Raw genomic sequence first — 20,744 nt, 5'->3', positions numbered from 1 at the left:
TTAACAATGGTTCACATCTTTTGCGATGGATCCTCTGTATATTATGCAAAGCTTTGCGATAGGACGTTTCAAAACTCCACCTGCAATCTTGACATCAACGCTACGTACCTTTCCATCTTTGCCTTTGTAGACGGAGATAACTTTGCCCATAGGCCATCTACCTCTCGGCATGGTTTCATCTACTAAAAGTACAATGTCACATACCTCCACATTCTGTCTAGGCGTCGTCCATTTGTGTCTCTTTTGGAGAAGAGGGAGGTACTCCTTCTTCCAACGGGTCCAAAAAATATTAGCTAAATATTGAACCTGACGCCAACGTCTTTTACCATAGGCTTCATCTTTGTACAGAAAGTCAGGACCTGTCAACCACTTACCCAATTCATAAGTACCCCGTGAACCTTCGTCAGCGGGATTCTCCTTGGTTGGCACGTGTCTCCATTGGTGTTTGCTGGATTCGCTAAGTATCTTAGATACTCTATTAGCTACAAAGGTTTTGTAGCGACGGTTTTCATTTCTGATGTAACTGAGGACAATCATAGAATCGCTCCAGTAGACGGTCTCGTTAATGGAATAAGAAAGCTCTCTTCGAATGGTACTGTCGAGGGTTGCGGCTAGTACTGCGGCCATCAGTTCTAATCTGGGAATAGTTACAAGTTTCAACGGTGTAACTCTAGCTCTACCAATGATGAATTCAACTGTAGGCTTCTTACCGTCTGGTTCGATACGAAAATAGGCCACTGCAGCATACCCCTTTTCGGACGCGTCACAGAAGATATGCATTTGCACAGCAGTAGTTATATCAAGTTTTACCCACCGAGGAACGCTGACCTGTGATAGAATAGATGTACGGTCGAGCCATTGAGTCCATGTCTTCTTCTCGTCTTCAGTTAAAGGTTGATCCCAATCAGCACCTCTCCTACAAACTTCTTGAAGAAGAGACCTTGCTAATAAAACAAATGGGGCAGCTATACCTAAGGGGTCAAATACAGAACTGGTAACTGACAGCAGTCCTCTTCTGGTCATCGGTTTGTCTTTGGGAGTAAGCTGAAAAGTAAAACTGTCGCTTCCGGCATCCCAACAGACACCAAGGGTCCGTTCCGTAGGTAACTCATCGAGAAAGAGCGACACTGATGGAGCTCGTTCAGATTCGTCTATGCTATCGAGCACGTCTCTGTTATTGCTTAACCATTTTGTCAGTCTGAAGCCACCTTCACTAAGAATACCAGAGAGCCTCTGAACCAAGTGCTTCGCAACATCTATACTTTCAACAGAGCTGAGACAATCGTCAACATAAAATCCAGTACGTATGGTCTCTATGGCCATCTTACCAACTTCATTCTGCTTCTCGTTGTCATCTGCTGTCTGCTTCAAGGCTTTACTAGAGCAGCATGGCGATGAGGTTGCACCAAACAAGTGCACGCACATCCGGTACTCTTTAGGCTGAGCATCTAGGTTGCCGTTCTCCCACCACAGGAATCTTAACACATCTCTGTCGGAGTCGATCATCCTTACTTGATGGAACATGGCTTCGATATCGGCAACTATGGCTACTTTCCTCTGTCGGAATCGAATAAGCACGCCTAACAGATCGTTCATAAACCCTGGCCCTTTAAGTAGATGATCATTCAAGGATGTCCCAGCGAACTTGGCAGCGCAGTCATATACGACTCAAACTTTCCTTTTATGAGGATGCACAACCGGATGATGGGGCAGAAACCAGACATTACTGGCATTTCCTTCGTTGAGCACTGGCTCCGCGTATCCCTTCTTGATGTAACCCTCAATAACTTCGGTATATTTAGAGTGCATGGTCTCGTCAGATACTAGTCTTCTCTTTAGCGAGCTAAGTCTTGACAACGCCATCGATTTGTTGTTGGGTAGATTGTGGTCTTCTCTTCTCCAAAGCAGACCCATCTCATAATGATTATCTTCCATCTTCTTTATAGTTGAGCGGATAATTTCATGCGCTCTGATGTCTTCCTTTGAGTCTTGCTCGTCTGACAGTCCACTATTTTTGATGGCCCATGAACGTTGAATCTCATCGAGAAGCCGCTGGTTACTGACGTGGATTCGGTTAAAATAACTCTTCTTGGTACCGTGTCCTCCTGGCCCCATAATCGACCATCCAAGAGGTGTCTTTACGCCATAAGGGTCTTTAGGTCTTCCCTTTCTTTCATCCAACACAGGGAAAAATTTCATTTTAAAATTTTGTTTAGCAATAATGCTAATCAAACTGATTTTGGATTCAAGAAACATAGTTTTGTATTGTATTTTTTGATACACAATTTTAGAAATGTGTAGCAATAAGGTTGTTTTGTATAGCTTTTTGCTATGCTACACTGGCGAAATTATTCCCTGCAACACCCAAAACGCTTGAGGTGAGTCTGCTCCGATTAAGAGGTCGACTTTAGCGGACTTCGGATTCTCCCATGGAAAAGACCTTAAATGTTCCCACTTACCTAGTTCCTAGACAGTAGGGAAACTCTCCATTGGTGCTGGTATTTTAGCTACAGTCAGAAATTCGACATTCATTTCTTGGCATTCAAACTTACCTTTGACTCCTAAATCAAACTTCCAACCTTCGTTCTCCAAGTCTCCATTGATGGTGGATGACGTGTACTTTAGTCTCTCGCCTCTAGCACCTAATGCACATCTGAGGTCTTCAGAACACAGGCTTGTGTCTGATCCGTGATCTAACAAAGCCAAAGTGCTTACCTGATTTCCATTTTTCGCTGTCACGATCACTGGCAGGATTCTCATGAATACCTTGTTTCCACTGGAAACAACTCCAGAATTCACCTTAGCTTCGTCCGTTACCTCAACGACTGGGGGAGAAGGCGGATGCAGCATGTTATGGTGTTTCTCAGATCCGCACTTGCAGGTCCATTTTCTTGTGCATCTAGAACCTATATGACCGGATACTAAACACCTAAAACACAGTCTCTTGGATTTAGCAATTTCCACTCTCTTTTCGTAATTACCTTCAACAAGTTCTTTGCACTTGTAAACCTGGTGATTACCATCACAAACAAAACACCTTACTGGCTTGCTACTTATGTGATTAGACTGAACGTTAACTGACTCGTGACTCCTTCTGTCACTCGCAGAATGTCTGGATTTCGATAGATTCTTACCGAACATCGTTGACGATATTTCTGCGTTCTTTACTAGCAAACTAAGCAAATCTTTAAACCCAGGCTCCCTATTTTCACTAGTTAGGATGTCATGCGCCTTTTTAATCCATGTTGTTTGCAAGTGGTTGGGCAAAAGATCCTGCACCTTTAAGATGTTTGTAGTGCTATTTAGATCATTTGTGTAGCCGAGCTTAGTTAATGTAACAAAGCATTTTTTCATTGAGGCGATAAGATCCCAAAGGGAATCGGCATCATTAGCCCTAACAGGATTTCTGTTGGTAAGCTCATGCATTAGCGCGCCTAGTATCATGTGAGGTTGACCGAACTGGCTCTTTAAAATGCATTTGGCTTCATCATAGCCTCCGTCGCCTAACAAGTCACAGCACTCGATATAGCTACGCGCTTTGCCTTTACACATAGTCTTCAAATGTTGCAGACGAGTAGCATTACAACTTAGTTTTGATTCGATATTAACTTCAAAGTTAGTTATGAAAGAAAAATATTCAATAGGATCGCCAGAAAACTTGAGATATTCTGCCTTAGGCAGTTCTAGTGCTAACTTAATTTCTTTGAAATCACTTAAACGATTTGATGACACACTTATGTTACTAACATTATCACCATCAATATTATCATGGTTACCTGAAGTAGTGGTAGGTACAACTACCGCACTCCCATCACTGGATGGACTAACCTTATCCTTCAGAAAGCTCTCGGTTGCAAGTCTTACTTCCAGGAAAGTACCCTGGACTTCTTCCATCCATTTCTCCTCTTGCGCGTAGGCCTCGTCGTCTTCGATTTCGTCGGACAAGCTTCGATGCGCGGACTCCACACGGCTTCAAATGTAGTTGTCACTTTCTGGAAGAGATCCTCAACGGTTTTGATGTTTACTCCCTCTTTGTCAAGGGCAGACTTCCACAAGTTCACTGCTCGCGTCATCGCGCCTTTACAGTTTCTCCGCTGTCTACTATATTGAGTAGCCATGTTGTGCTCAGATGTTCTTCCAGTCGTTGAAGAACCAGTACTTTTCCACAGTAGCTTTACACGATGTCGTCGACGTCGTCACTCACTGCTAGTTGTCATTCACTCACTGTAACTGCTCTTGGGCTCGGAGCAAGTTTGGAATGTAGAGGGCGTCGTTTAGTCAAATCACACAAACGCGAACAAGGCAACACTATGACCATCAGTTAAACAATCTTCAATTTATTATGTTCCAACCGTGTCTGTCTGACTACCTTTTGTTAGTTCGTTCGGTGACTAAATACAAAGTATAAATACAAGTTACCATAAAATAAAACTGAAGTAAATCAGTCACAATCGTCACAAAGCACATGTTATAATCGTCTAACATAAATTCCTTCATTATCGTCGTCATTCAATGCTTACGCTCAATTATTAAAATTCCGTATTACTTAACTTCTTCAGTTACCGTACTAATCATAGTAATACATTAAAATATGGCAAACAATGTGAACAGTATCATCATCTGAATTACAGCAAATACAAACAATTAATTAACATGTCAAATCAATAATATGCATAGAACAATCCTTACGTGAATATGACCGCTCTAAGCCTCAAATCTTATGTCAATATTCTCCTTTCAAACATTATCTCAATTTAGTAATCATCTGCAACTGAACACAATGTGTAATTTGGCATTTACGCTCGCAAATCTGGCATTTTCTACCATCAATAAACCCACGTGCATCGCCGACTGATGCTAGTTGCGCTCTTCCGACGCGAAGTCAAAGTTCGTTCTACCTCACAAATACAATTTCAAACGCTGGGGGCGCGCTGCATGGGAAAGATCTAACAGGGTTACTACTAGAGTAGTGGGTTACTATTACTCTTAAATTAGGCACGTGAAAATAGTAACCCACCCCAACTTTTCCAGTCAGCAACTCATAGAAAAATAATAAAACAGTACGAATAAAATTTGTTTAAACTCTAACTTTATTTTGTAAACTCACAAAAACACTCAATCCTCCCCCCACTCCCCGAGATCCACATGCATTATCTCCTTATTTTTAAAATACGGTTGTATCATAAACGGACCAGTCTTCATAAATTTTGTCAATAGTTTTTGTGACCCTAAAATAGTAACCCCCATGGGTTACCGTTATTAGTAGTGGGTTGTTATACTGTAAGTGGGTTACTATTAGAAGGGTAGCGGGCCCCGGGTAGCGGGACGATTCGGCCCTGAGACGATTCGGCCCAGGGACTATTCGGCCTGGAGCCTAGCTTGGACCTCTGGTGAATCACGGTCCTAGTTTTTTCATTCGTAAAATGTTTCATTAAAGTAAATATAAATATATACATTTTGAATAGATCAGTGAAAAAATCAACTCTCTCGGACTAGTAGTTTTTTAGATATGGTAATTAACCCTGTAATCAAACATTTGATCTCAAAATATTAAGTTGTAATTGTTTATATTGTTTATTCAATGCAGCTTATTTTTAATTGGTGTATCTCATTATAACTTTGTTTTGTTTTATTTTGACTTAATTTGTGCTACTTAGTTTTGTTATTTTTGTATTTTATAAGTAATGATGGAGTAAGAGCAGTTTTCTGTTTGGGCTTGTAACGCCAAATGAAGTGACATTGCCAAATGAGGTTCGCGTGGCCTGTATCGCACAAGGCTAGGTCACTTAATTTGGCAGCACGTTTCTGGCGAGCTAATCGTGTTATAAATATTGATATTACTTATTTCCAAATAAACACAAACTGAAAATTATTAACCGGAGTATTTCTAACCTAATAACCTTTACTCATTGTATGAAATTAAACCATTATAACTGAAACATACGACGAAAATTTACTATTTTAGTGTAAAAAACGAAAGGCACTGTTCATCGAAAATTCTAGAAAACTCGAAATGCATGATGGGAAGCCTCCGACCCCTTTCTAAGCAGCTGGAAAAGAAGACTACTCGTTTTAGCGCCAAAGGAAAGTGTCTGAAGTCACGTCTGCATGTTATGCGGACATGGTCTGGGACAATTTGCCTTTGGCGCTAAAGCGTTTAGTGTTTGAGTTATGGGACGCTATTGCTGCATTATTTTCTAGTAATATTTTGATTTGACCTTCCTTTCGTCGGTACATTATTCCCGTTATTATTTTGTTCGGTTTTATGAATTTCTATGTTTATGTTTTCAAATTAAAATGATTATTCGTTGAATATGAATGTATCCTGTTATTCTACTGATTATTATTATATACATTTTTTTGTTTAACATTGCTTCTATTTAATCAATTCCGTTTTTTTAAATGTATATGACCAATGTTATTTAGGCCTATGTTTTTTATTTATAAGTTCTTTAAAAATATTAGTTACATGATCACATTTTTGTCACTTATTATACCTACAGTATAACACTATATTTACTTTGATGTCTGAAACATTAAAACATAAATTCGCAATACTATGGCGAACCTAAGTCGCAAATTGTTAGTTGGATATTCGTTATAATTTCATCATCTCATTTATTACACATGTATGTTTGACCTATAATAAATAAATAAGAGATGGTAGGCCTAAAGGTAGTCGAGGGGAAATTCATCAAATTGTTTCATCAAAACAATAACTCATAAGGTCGGAAACATTATAATGGAACCAAATTTTACAATAAAGATGAGATATTGCCTTGTTCTCTTTTGTTATCAATCTTTTCATGTCACGTACCGTAATAGAATGTAACAGTTGAACATGCATATCACAATAAATAAATAATGGTACCTAATTAGTTCAGCATTTTCATAAAGTTTTAACAATATTTGATGTCGGAAACATTCCCAATAATAGAGACTAATTTTGCAATATGTTAGATATTTTATTCAGCTGGTACTTTTTACCTTGATGTCGGAAACATTTGAACATAAATGCGCAATAATGGATCATAATTGTGCAATGAAGTTGTCATCTCATTTGTTCATATCGATGTGAGAAACAGTTTGGATGGGAATGTGGTGAGCGAAATTCTAAGCAAGCTAAATACATGATACAGTTATTTTAAGGTTGGGAACACAACGTAAATTCGCAAATAATTGAACGTAATTTTGCAATAAAGTCGTCATCTCGTTTGTTCATATTACGATGTGGGAAACAAGTTTGGATGGGAATGGGGGTGGTGAGCGAAATTCTAAGTAAGTATTACTTCGAAGTCGGAAACAACCTTAAATTCGCAATAATGCAATGGAACCTAATTTTGCAATGAAGTCGGTCACCTTGTTTGTTCATACGATGTTGAAAACATGTTCGGAGGGGTGGACGAAATTCTAGGAAGCTAAATACAGTTACCGTAGTTATAACACTAATTATTTTGAGGTCGGGAATATTAGAATTTATACTTAAATGGAACCTAATTTTGCAATGGAGATTGCATGCGTTATTTTCATCTCGATTGTTCGTTCCATCAATTCATACGTCGTAAATAAATTAATATGGAACATGCATGCACTTTTATACTTTGTGGGGTGATGAGAGTGGGATGCTACTGTAAGTTAATATACAAATAATGAATGTTTATGAGTGTAATGGTACAAATAATGGCACGAGGTGAATGATGAAAGGTTATATTTCAACGAGGCGATGAGCCGAGTTGAAATATATACCTTTCATCATTCACCAAGTGCCATTATTTGTACCATTACACGAATACAAAACATTCATTATTTGTTTTATATAACATCTAAATAAATTCTAGTTATTTGAATCAAATAAAAGGTAGCCCTAGCCAAAGTTTACTACATTTCATTCACACACATTGATTAAAAACAGTAACATTTCGTTTTAAATAATTTTATATTAAATGTTATATTTATATGGATTTCGTAAACACACCTACTTTTGTGTTAATTATGTCAACAAACGACCAAACAATCCTAGGCCTAGCAAGGCTAAAACGCCTAGGCTAGGCCTAGCCTAATACTAGCATGGCCTAGGCTAGACCTAGTAGCCTAGTACTAGCTTGGCTGAAAGGCAAAACTTCGACAGACAATTGGAACTTATCTAAGCTAATTATGGTTTTTCCAACAATTCCACGTCCTGTAGGGATGTCCCCATTAATTAATCAAAATCCTAAAAACGATCTAAAGCTAATTTAAATGCCTTTTTGAATGAAATTAGTACATAATGTCCAAATCGTACACAAATATCTGCTGCTGTTGCATATCTCGCGGTGGTGTTTACAAATGAAACTCAGACCAGACGACAGGTGGCGCTGTTGTATTTCACAGTACATAGCCATATCATAGGATAATTTGTGTACTAGATTTTTTTTCATCCGCGAGACGTTTTTTTTTTCGTACACAAAAATGTTTCAAAAAGTACTATTTAACGATCGTTGAATAGTGCGTACTATTGCACGCCATGTGACCCACATTCGTTCCAATCAAATGACAGGAATTTATTTAGGTGTTATATAATATTTTTTATTTATTGACATACAGTAATTTAATTAGCTATATCGATGGAATAGTAGATTAGGCCTATATTTACACATTTGCAGCCTTCACTATTTATAGAATAAATCAGCATTAAATAAGCCAGTGGGTAAATCTTTATGGAATTCATTCAAAATAGTCCAGTCCCTAAGGGGAGAAAAAGGGGTGGGATGTTACCAAACTGGATACAAATTTTTCAGTATAGCAGTTTGGTAGAGTATAGTGTGGAGATGCCAAAACAAAGTTACTGGAAATCTGATTTGACCTCTGTGACCTCTGACCTCAATTTTTATATTTTTCTATTATATAACTAAAAATCGCCATATCTTGGAAACGCAGGGACATTTTACATTTATTTATTTTTTTAAATGCTTGGAAGATATATATTTATATTCGCTATAATGAAAATAATTGTACAAAAATGGCCGCAAAGGCTTTATTTTTCAGTTTGACCTTTGACCTTGATTGCCTAATATCTCAATAACACGCAATCTCAGAGATTTGAGAATGGGCTCAAAATGTTAAGAAAATAAATCTAATATTTAGTCTAATAGAAACTTTTTTCAAAAAATTACCATAAATTAAGCTTTTTTGACCCTTGACCTTTAATGTTTGAATATGTCAATATCTCGGTAACTATTTGTCCTAAAAAGTTCAGTTTGGTGTCAAATTTTTTTTTAGAATATACACATTTATATTTGCTCTAACAAAATATTTTGTCAGAATTCAATTGGAAATGTCATTTTGAGCTATGACCCATCGTTTTGCATATATTTAGCAACTAATAATCTAAAAAAAGAGATCGAGAGAGGAGAGGGGGTTGGGGTGGATGGAGAGACACATATTTTTGTTACATGTTACACAAATATTAAACTCTGTCTACACTATAACATTTTTATGCGACAAAAAAATGTGATGTGCCCATATATGGACACGATGAATGACATATCACTACCATATTTGGGCACATCACACCTTTTTTGTTAAACTAGTTTATAGTGTAGACAAACATGTAAAAAATATGTGTCTCTCCATCACCCCAACCACCTCCCCCTCTCTCGCCTTTCCAATGCTACTGCATGCATCTATACATATCAAAATGACCGGAATTGTACTGGAAAGTTTTTAGCTACATTTGAAAATAAGTCCCAGAGGATGGGTGTATTGTAATGTTATCAGAATTATGGCAATTGTTTGTAATGGGAAAGTTTTAAAACTACATTTGAAATATTTGCTAATAATATCACATGCTATTAAAGATATACTTATTTTCCCCCTGACAAAAGTAATTTTGACAAATATTTTTGTTGAATATGCAATTTTAATGTCACACATAATAGTTTCACCAAAAATTGGATTGAAAAAAAAATGATATAGTGCATACCCAAAAAAACTGTAATTTAAAGCAAAAAATAGGCTGGAAGTCAATTGTGATTTTGGTTAAATTAACTGTTTATTTTGTCTTTAAAGTGATATTTACTCTATTTTTTAGATTAGCTCTTTGATTAAACACCTCTTCCAATGCAGTGAAGATCTTAAGTGTCGCCTTGTCTTACTAATCTTCCTTAACTTCTCTTTGAACAATCGTAATCAATATTTGTTGAGGTATAATATTTCCCTCTAATATGGTAATGCCTGTTTTATTGAGTCAAATGCTTTCTGATAATCTCTAAATCAAAGATTTGGTGATATTCATTTCCTTTTTATTTTAGTTGATTGACCAACTGTATAAGATGGTCCTACTGTATAAAGCCTTATATATTGGTTTATTTACTTCTAGTCGGTCTCTGATTTTGTTTTTTGATTACTTTTGTAAATTATTTGTGTACATGTGATAATGTTCGTTTGGTCGGTAATGGTTGATGTCAGTTTTGTCATGTTTTTGTGGATTAAAGTATAATTATCATTGCTTCTCTTAATTTCTTCTGGTTTCAAAGATTTTGTTGTATAGTGTTATGAGCTGGATGTGTTATTGCCTCATCAAGCCAAGATGGTAATTTTGACTGCTCACTGGTTTGTTTTCCTTTTATATTCCACTACAGTATGTTCTTGAAAAGAAATCAGCTTTGTAATTAATTTGTCTTTGATCCTTTTCAGATTTCTAATATTTTAAACATATGTTTTTCTTTTCTTCGCTTTTTCCTCACTGTTTCAAGCATTTTATTTTGTCAGCATACTTCAAGCAATTAATTGATAATTAGGTCATATGTTTTATGAGTATCAAATCGCATTGGTTAATTCTTCTTTTCTTTCTTTAAGATCCTGATTTTCTTTTTTTTTTTTTAATGTTATTTAACTTTTAAGTTTATTTAATTTTTTGTTGATATTAAGTGTTGCTCTTACGGTGTAGGCCTACCATGCGATGGAATTATATATTGAAATTAAATTAAACATTAAGTTTTAAAAAAGTTGTAAAAGGCTAGATAGGATATTGAATGTAGTTCTGGTCCATTAAATCTATATTTTAGGTATATTATTATAAGTATGACACACGCACGCTTAACAGTATATCCTGGTCATACCTCAAACTGGCATTTCCAGTAAAAATATGATAACATCTTCTATTAGGGCTAATATAAATGTTTACATTTTGAACATTTTGACACCAAGTTGAACTTTTTATGACATTTGGTTACAGAGATACAGACATATTTAAACATTAAAGGTCAAAGGTCAGTAAATGACATTTCCTGTGGATTTGGAAGAACATGTTTAATTAGAGTATATATAAATATGTATGCTCTTAACAATTTGAAACAAATTTCAAGAAATTTTGACCAGTAGTTATTGAGATATAGTAAGCCGAGGTCAAAGGTCAAAACATTGAGAAATTACATTTCCGGTCGTTTTTTGGAAAAAAGTTCTATTAGAGCGAATATAAATATGTACCCTCTGATCTATTTGACACCAATATCATTTCAATTGTCAAACCCGTTGCGGAGATATGGCTGTTTAAGATAGAAATATAAAAATTGAGGTCAGAGGTCACAGAGGTCAAATCAGATTTCCAGTAACTTTGTTTTGGTATCTCCATATCATGTTCTATCAACATGCCAAAGGGCACACTTGTATCCACTATGGTAACATCATTTCCCCTTAGGGACTGGACTAAAAGGAAAGCAATATGCTTAACATTGAATGTGAAAGATATAACAATAAAGAAACAAGTATAGAAAAATGGGTAGCTTTAAGAAATACTATTATGTTAATATAAATTCTAATTTGCTCGATTATCAGAAAAGGAATTCACTGTGATACGAGTTACGGGTGGTGCTGATCTGATTTAATTCGTTTTATCTTTATATCTTTTATGGTATATCTGGTAACTTACTTACCTGGTTTCGTAATTATATAACAAACCGAACACAGAAAGTTGTAATTGAAGGTCAGTCTTCAGAGTGGTTCCCAGTATCATCAGGTGTCCCACAGGGATCGATTCTAGGGCCATTAATGTTTATCCTATATATTAATGATCTGCCTGATAATTTAAGTTGTGACACAAATATTGCTCTTTATGCTGATGATGCCAAATGTTACAGAGAAATTCACAGTGTCCAGGATTGCCATTCACTTCAGATTGATATTGATACTCTGAGCACCTGGTCTAAAAAATGGGATTTGAATTTTAATACTTCTAAATGTAAAATTATTTCTATTAATATCTCAATATTTATTTTTAAAATAATTTTGATATTGAAAATATGTGTAGTTGGTCGCTTTCTTGTCGATGCTTTTATTGTAGAACGTAATTTATTTTTCTCTGTTCTGGGTTGACCAACTAGCATAGGTTTTAACACCTGTTTGGTCTTTCCGTGCCTCCTTTTATAATTGTTTTGTCTTTGTTTATTTATTTACCAGATTTCTTAGCGCCCTTTTCATGAAAACTCATGCTCAAAGGTGCTTCACATCATAAAGACAAACATCATAAGCAATAATTACAAATTGTAATTGTTATGTTTATGGCAGAAATTGAATAAATAAAAATAAAATAAATAAATACATTAATCCGGGTTGTAAAATTAAAACAAACAATTGAAAATCTCACAAATTCTTTATGTGTAAAATATTTTAAAACGAAGAACATTAATGAAAATAGGAGCCAATACGGAATTCATAAATGTAAAAATGTTACTGATAAATTGTAACGACATTGGGAATTAACAAATCTGTTAAATAATATGATTTTATGTAATGACATGAGATAATATATGAATGTGGATAAAAGTGGTGTTTGCGCCACAAAAGAGAAAAAAAAAGCTATCGATGGAATGGTGGGTACGAAATCCATGATAATTTAGTTACTTATCTAAAATAAATTCGACGGGAACCTGATTTTACAAGAGGACCTCTTATATGAGTTTGTGAGGACTCCGTTTATAGAGGACATCTTAATATCTGTTCTAAAGACTTACTCCTTAATATCAGTTCTAGAATTAACCTTAATTCAATTCAAATTGATCAGTTCTTTTCTAATGAAGAATCTGGGCAATTTACAATCAAGCAACAACACCACATAATTCTACGTGAATTCTGCTGTACGTGAGCTAGCCTTAATAATCCGCCTGATTACCAGGGCCGTAGCCAGGATCTGTCAAGGGGGGGTTCGCACACTAAGTATTTGGGTCACCCCCACCCCCATACCTACCCCCCTCCACTCCCACCTGGGGTGGGGCCTGAGGCGAAGCAAATTTTGTTAAATGACACCCCTAGATGGCCGGAAAAGACACTCTCATGCAGCATGCTACCCATGAGCAAAACGATCGTACTTGGACTCGTTGACTATTTCAACGATAACATTTGTTGCCGTATGTTAGATGCGCGTGCTCTGTGCGGAACCGCCGATTGTTTGATCATTTACTCGATATTTTGTTTTGCGTTCAAGTTCAATGCGAACGTACGTCTAGGAGAAGCCCCGAAAAAAGCACACTGGGTGAAGGCAAATGCAATTCTTATTATAGCTCTATCTATAATATTTATTTACAGCAATGTGTTGAGGAAATTAAATATGCCAATGTAAATAGGTGATATTGATACATTTGAGTAGGCCTACGTATCGGCTGGTGGTCTAGAAAAAAATAATCGGATGCCATAATGTGAACTACAGTACATGATACCATAGATATTATAGTGTAAAATATTAATATTCACTATAATCCTCTATGATACATTATACTTCATAGCCACACATAAATACTGATGTATGTCGGAAGGCTATATACTTTATGCATGCTGCCTGACTGCCAGTGATCTAAACAATTGGTACGCAGTTGTCTGGCGGTGTCCTTTGTGCGAATCGTACGTCCCCCAGCTCGCTGTGAGACGCGTCAATATCATGTTACATGCAGGAGGGACCAAACATTTATTTTTCAGGTTAAAATCCGCAATTCATTTGCAACTCTTTACAGACTATATCGCTCGAAGTACGCTCATACAGGGAAGAAGGTACTGTATGAGTTATTCCGAACGAGTTTACGAATTTTTTAATTTACGAACAACTTTTTGTACTGTGGGGCACGTATTTGGACGATTTTCGGAGATGAGGGTGAGGTATTGGGCATGTCGGGGATGGGGGTTCGCAGTCGGTTAAGGGGGGTTCGCTGTAAAGAGTGGGGGGGGGGGGGGGGTTCGCCCGAACCATAAAACCCCCCCTGGCTACGGGCCTGATTACGGTATATAGGCCTACAGTATTAGCTTCAGAATAAATGACGACGCATTCTACAGATATTAAAACAAAATGAAAATATTAAATTTGCTTCGTCGAAATGTTGTACCTTGATAGACAGACCCCCAAGCAGACAGCCCACATTACTGTACAGACAATCTGCACTGCCAGGCCCGTAGCCAGAATGCATCAGAGGGGGGTTTTCTTGACACCAAGTATTTTGCGAGCGCAGCGAGCAACTGTAGGCTGGGGGCCAGGGTCGGGGTCCAGGGGGCGAAGGCCCCTGGAAGCTTTGGCTCTCAGAGCAATTTCGGTTGTTTTAATAAGCTTACAGAGACATTTTTTACCTACTAAAATCTGAGTTATGCAGAGAAATTATATAGTACAGTATTATGGAGGTTAGTAGTACTTGTTATGTGCGATTTGAATGATTTGCGCAATTTGAAATTGCGCAAAAAAATCCTTGCGCAATTTGAAATTGCGCAAAGAATTCTTGCGCAATTTGTAAATTGCGCAAGATAGTTCTTGCGCAATATGACACCTTTGCGCAATTTGAAAACGAACTGTAAATTTTCCCATACATGGCTAGGCTAGGCCTAGGCAGAGGAGTTTAAAATTTAGTATTTTATTATATAAATAAGACTATTTCAATGAAGATAATGTTTAATACTCACTTTTTAAGTTTTTAATATTAGTTTAAGCTAGGCCATGTAACCTAGTCAGTATCAGTAGTCCGGACCCTATAGCTAGGCTAGAGTAGTATAGCCGGCCGCCCGCGCCGCGCCCGCCTGGTGGAACACCACCGCTTCGTTTTCCTTCGTCGGTTCTTCGACGGTATGCTAACTTATAACAATATTTGCACTACTAAAATAAGGAAATGCGATATTTATCTTTAATTTTGAATCATTCTTAGAAATTACTATAAAAATATGGGTGTGCATGATTTCACAATCTGTCGGAAAACCTTGCGCAATTTGCAGATTACTTGCGCAATTTAATACGTTGCTTGCGCAATTTGAGACACATATGTTTCAATTCAAATTGCGCAAGGATTTTTTTGGCGCAATTTCAAATTGCGCAAATCGTTCAAATCGCGCATGACAGTACTGATCATGAAATACAGCTTTATTGTTGCAAAAAAGTATATTATATTAGGCCCTTAATAATTTCTTATCCTATAAACATAAAAAACAAATAGTACCGTATATTTCGGTGTACAAGTCGCACCTGTGTATTATAAGACGCACCCATAACGGAACCTGAAATATTAGTATTTTTTATGTAGTCGATGCATAAGACGCACTTATTTCTAGGCCGAAATTTAAACATTTTACAATCAAAATAATGGTATTTTAATAATAAAACAACGATATTTGAGACATATTTATTAGAATCAAATGATATAATTTTGTTTGATTGCCTTTATTACATCGTTCTCTACTTCAACTGAACGTTCAATGAAAAGGGAAATCCCCATATTGTTTCAGTTACGATGCACTGTGTGGGTAGGGCTAGCCTATGTCTATTTAAGTAACTTTACCTTCTTATTGTGTATATGACCATTATAAAATCAATCCAAATGATGTTCAGTTTTTTGGGCTGATAATGAACCAGGAATATCATGGTGGGTAGGCCTATATGAAAATCTTTCCTATTTCCATGCATGCATTACAGCAATATGAGGAGAGGAGAGCACTAACCATGTGCTCCTTGCCTGGTGGCCAGCACTGTTGGCCATATACACTATGAGATTAGGGGAAGCTACTTAACACAATAACAACACACTCTTTTAGATATCGCTTGACATACGAACTATTGCCTACATGATTATAAAATTGTTGACATAGAGATGTAATAAAAATAAACCACCGTGATCAAGGGAAATAGTTATTGTGTAATTAAAATGTGACACCACCGTAATTAATGGACTCTTCCATAAATGTGTTGCGCTGATGATGCTGCATGCTGCTGCTAGAATACACACCCGCGAGTTCAGAGAGAATTACTGGCCTGGGTAGAATATCTAATGCGTACTGTAATATTAATTAATACAGTCGAGGATGACAATTTACCTTAACTAAAAATTCAATAAACTTGTTACCCGCTGTGGTTAGACAGGAGTGAGTAACTAGCTAGGCTTACATTGCAGAGTAGTACACTATTTTTAATTAATTTAAGTATTAGTAGGTAATTAAATTAATTAGGGTAACATTTAGAGGTCAAATTTGCGTGTCAAAAGTGCGTCTTATACACCGAAATATACGGTAGGCCTACGTACACGTACCAATTTAACTCAGCACCATTTTTATTCAAGTTTACACAGTGAAATTTTTTGGTTTAATGAAAAATATTTCCAGGAAAAAAATAAAAATCCCCAACAAGATTGAACTGAACTGAACGTGATCTTGTGCGTTCCGAAAAGCCCGGCCGAAGCACGCGATTGGTCAGACCATTTTTCTGTCATATTTATAACCATCATCTCTCAACAATCTGTCGATCTCACGCTCAGCAGTGACTTTGACATCGGACAATCTGTATATTCGATCGATTTAAACATAGTCAATATAGTCAGGTGGCTTAACAACAAAAAATGAGGAAATCGTTACACAGTGGACAAAAGCGCCAAATTTGGCATGGAGCTTCGTTGGGACCTACCAATTGATTTTTGCCTAGGAGCCACTCTGGTCGTAATTTATTTTTCAAGATGGCGGCCAAAATCCAAAATGGCCGCCAATAAATTGGAAAATCACATTTCATTTGTTGCAGAAGTTGCATATAGGCAAATGAACTATCAAAACATAAGTATTCATGGTCATTGAATCATATTTTAGACATGTTGCATGACATGGGTCATTCGTTGTTAAGATAGTGGCCAAAATCCAACATGGCTGCCAGTAGCCTAAACTGGAATATCATTCTGGTTGCAGAAATCGCATATAGGTATCAAACGAAGTTGGAAAACATGGAGTAGGCCTAATCATGGTCATTGAAACATATTTTAGACATGGTACATAATATAGGTCACTCGTTGCAAAGATGGTGGGAAAAATCCAAAATGGCTGCCAGTAAACTAGGAAATCACATACAATATCTGTGGACGGCAGAAGTAAATGTAAATGAAGTAACTGTAGTAAATGGTAGAGGTGGTATGTAAATTACAAGTAACTGTAAAAAAAATCGATAAAAAAAAGTTATAACCAGTTCAGATTCTGAAACCACATAAAATGTGGTATTTTGGGGAAAATAAAGATTGAGGGCGCTGTTCACATAAGTAAAAGTACACTTTTTTACCTGTAACTAACTAAGTTTTTGTCAGAATAGTTTTTAAATGGTCTTATTTGATAGATTACATTTTCTTTATATTAAAAAAAAAAAATTACATTAAATATCCATAGTTCAGATAAATTTACGTTAAGTGCCTAAAATCAGCAAATATAACACATTTTAATACATAACAAATACTATTGGATATTAAGAAATTACAAATTTAGTTATCATAATTAGGATTCTTTTACATTTTTATAGAAACTGTTTTATTATAAAACATATAAATATATATTTTTCTAACAATTTCTCATAAAAAAACTTTTACGACCACTAGTTTTCGAAATATAGAAATGTGTACTACCAGTACAGGTCAAAGGTCAATAACAAGAATCTGGGTCATTTTCTTGGAAAAGTTTGTATTAGACTGAATAGAAACATACATCTTCTGATTAATTTGAGACCTATTTAAAGTTTGTCCAACTGTTAGTTACCAAGTTATATGACATGTAGGTCAAAGGTCAAAAATACCAAAAATCATACTTCCGGCCATTTTTTGACAAATGTTTCCATTAGGACGAATATTAATATGCATCTTCCAAAGAATTTGACACTAAAATTATTTAATTTAATGCAAGCGTTGCGGAGATATGGTTATTTTGTTTTCAATTGGATTAAAATATTCAAATTGAGGTCAAAGGTCAAGGAAAAACTTTAGAAATTTGATAACATGGGTTTTTATAACTAGCATGGTAAAAAAAATCATAAAATGCAATGCTTGCACTTTCCTTCTGATTTGCAGACTAAATTATATTAGGAAATGGACTATTTGTGACTTTGTATACAATTATATGTATTTCAATTTCAATGGCTACCATTTTTATTTTTGGGCGCCATTTTGGAACTCACTTTATATAATATTTCCTGAATCGGTTTTACTGACCTCAGAAATTCTTTATTCAGTACATTATTTGTCTATTTGTAACTTTTACAGCCAGAGATATATGATATACCAATTTACTGGCAGCCATTTTGGATTTTGGCCGCCATCTTGGAAAATCGGAAGCTAATCGGGTGGCTCCTAGGCAAAAATCAATTAGTACGTCTAAAAGAAGCCTCATGCCAAATTTGGTGCTTTTGTCCACCGTGTAACGTTTTAGTCGCTAAGCCACCTGACTAATAGAAGTAAAATGACCAAAAAATCTGCTATAATTGATAATTAATTGCACGATTTTGGAAGTGGGGCCTTTGTTTTTCAAGGGGGGTTCGCTGGTAAAAGGGGGGTTCGCGCAAAAGGGGGGTTCGAGTTCGAGCTAGAGCAACTGTTTCCATTACATTTAATAACAATGTCACATAATAATGTAAATTTAAATAAATCTTTCCTAAATACTCTAATACGGATCTTTTTCGACGAACTAATAATAAACTTTGATCCGAAAATGCCTCGATAGTGCATGTGTTTAGTGTACGACTGTGCTTTGGTGGTTGATCTGGTTAACCTCAGATATATACCCTATAGCCGGGTGAATAACTCAATGTAATTTAGTACCGTATACAATGATGATTGCCGTAATCGCCGTGTCTATAACACAAATCAATAAAATGCCGTTTTTTCGGCCGTGTACATAGAACAAGACGTTTCATGTTTATGTTATGCCTATGAAATAATAATAAAAGAACATCATGTTTATCGTTTTTTTTTATCGTTTATACTGTATACCATTATATAAAAAACCTTCATACGCGAGAAAAAAGTTCACGATATTACACTCTACTCTGTACAGGGGTGTAAATATACAGGTCCACGCTAACGCTTGCACACGGACCAGGGCGGAAAATGGTGTATTTTTTGGAGAGTGATGACGTCAGCATTCACACGAGGAGCGAGCTAAGAAAACGTGATGCTGGTAGTGGGAGTGCATGTGTTTTGAAAATAACTCAGTTGTGGGTATTTTCCGAAGATTTTAAATTGCGTTTTCTTTTTAGACTCTTGAATTCATAAATAGTTATTTCACTATGTAGGCCTATTTACACAACTATAGCTCTAGCCTACTCTTCTTAAAAAGAGTCAAGTGCGTCGAATCCGCGTCTAGCGACGGTCATGGGTTTGGTGCATCTTTTTTTTCCCTTTAGAATTAAGGGAGGTGGCTAGCCACCCTATTCACCCACCTACCCTAGATCGAGATTTATGCGCGAAAAGAAACGTGACCAGACCCTGTTTTATGGTTCGGGCCAACCAACCGACAGCGGACATATACGCGGTACACCAAGGGTTATTGGTAAATTGAAACAATTCGTAAACTGAACCGTGAGAACATAACTCGTACCTTTATCCCTGTATGAACGTACGTCGATGCGTAGTTGCAAATGAATTTTCGATTTTCGTCTGGAATCTGAAAAATACACATTTTGGTCCCTGGATGTATGTCGACGCGTATACCGCAGTGAGCCATGAAAGATTCGTCGTACAAAGAGACACCGCCAGACAAATGCGTACCACATCATACCGTTTACTTCGCTGTCAGTATATCGTACGTACGTCAAAAATGGAATGCCGCAGTTACTTAAAATATATAGTAGTACACTTAATATGGTTTTATTTTTTACCAGAAAAGAAATGATCATATTTTTCTCCCCGACAAATATGACCAATACTCCCCGACGGGGGGGCCAGCTTTCCCCGACGGGGGGGCCCTGGCGACCCCGGCCCCCCCGCTGGCGCCACCACTGGTTTCGCCCGAACCCCAAAAAACCCCCCTGGCTACGGGCCTGACTGCAGCACAATCTATTGGTTTTAACTGTACACGCGGTGATTCAACTAAAAGCAGTAAAAACATTTTGGCACACAAGGCGTATCATATAATTTGCGGACCATGACCGAAGCACTTCCGCTTCGATCTATTCGACGAAAATCAAAAAAGGATAACTATTTTCTGCTTTATATTTAATTTAATGTAATAGCTTGATCTAATAACAGGCGTAACAACACAGAATACATATTGTAGTTTAATACTGGCTTAAATATGTTTGTTTTATATAAACTGTAATAAAAAAAATTACAATAGAACTTCATTTTGCAATAGTACCTAATTTGGCGCCTTAGACGCCAAATTAAGTGCGGTACCTCATTTGGCAGTGGTACCTCATTTGGCGTGACAGGGCTCATGCCTATTACTTGCTCCTGGCAAGATGAATTGTAAAATGTACTTTATGAACTTTTGCCGAATAAATATTATTATTA

At 36.6% G+C, this 20,744-nt stretch overlaps 2 protein-coding genes across 2 annotated transcripts; both read right to left on the bottom strand.

Annotated features, from left to right (window-relative positions):
* LOC140060985 (uncharacterized) lies at positions 1–1,596 on the bottom strand. Its single transcript, XM_072107362.1, has one exon. It carries the CDS (start codon positions 1,594–1,596, stop codon positions 1–3), a length of 1,596 nt encoding a protein of 531 aa, XP_071963463.1.
* An 870-nt stretch (positions 1,597–2,466) lies between these two features.
* Positions 2,467–3,894, bottom strand: LOC140060984 (uncharacterized). Its single transcript, XM_072107361.1, has one exon. The coding sequence runs from the start codon at positions 3,892–3,894 to the stop codon at positions 2,467–2,469; it is 1,428 nt and encodes a 475-aa protein (XP_071963462.1).
* Between the last annotated feature and the right edge of the window lie 16,850 nt (positions 3,895–20,744).

The sequence above is a fragment of the Antedon mediterranea genome, chromosome 10, assembly GCF_964355755.1.
Source record: "Antedon mediterranea chromosome 10, ecAntMedi1.1, whole genome shotgun sequence".
Taxonomy (NCBI): Eukaryota; Metazoa; Echinodermata; class Crinoidea; order Comatulida; family Antedonidae; genus Antedon; species Antedon mediterranea.
This window is presented reverse-complemented; position numbering and strand designations above follow the sequence as displayed.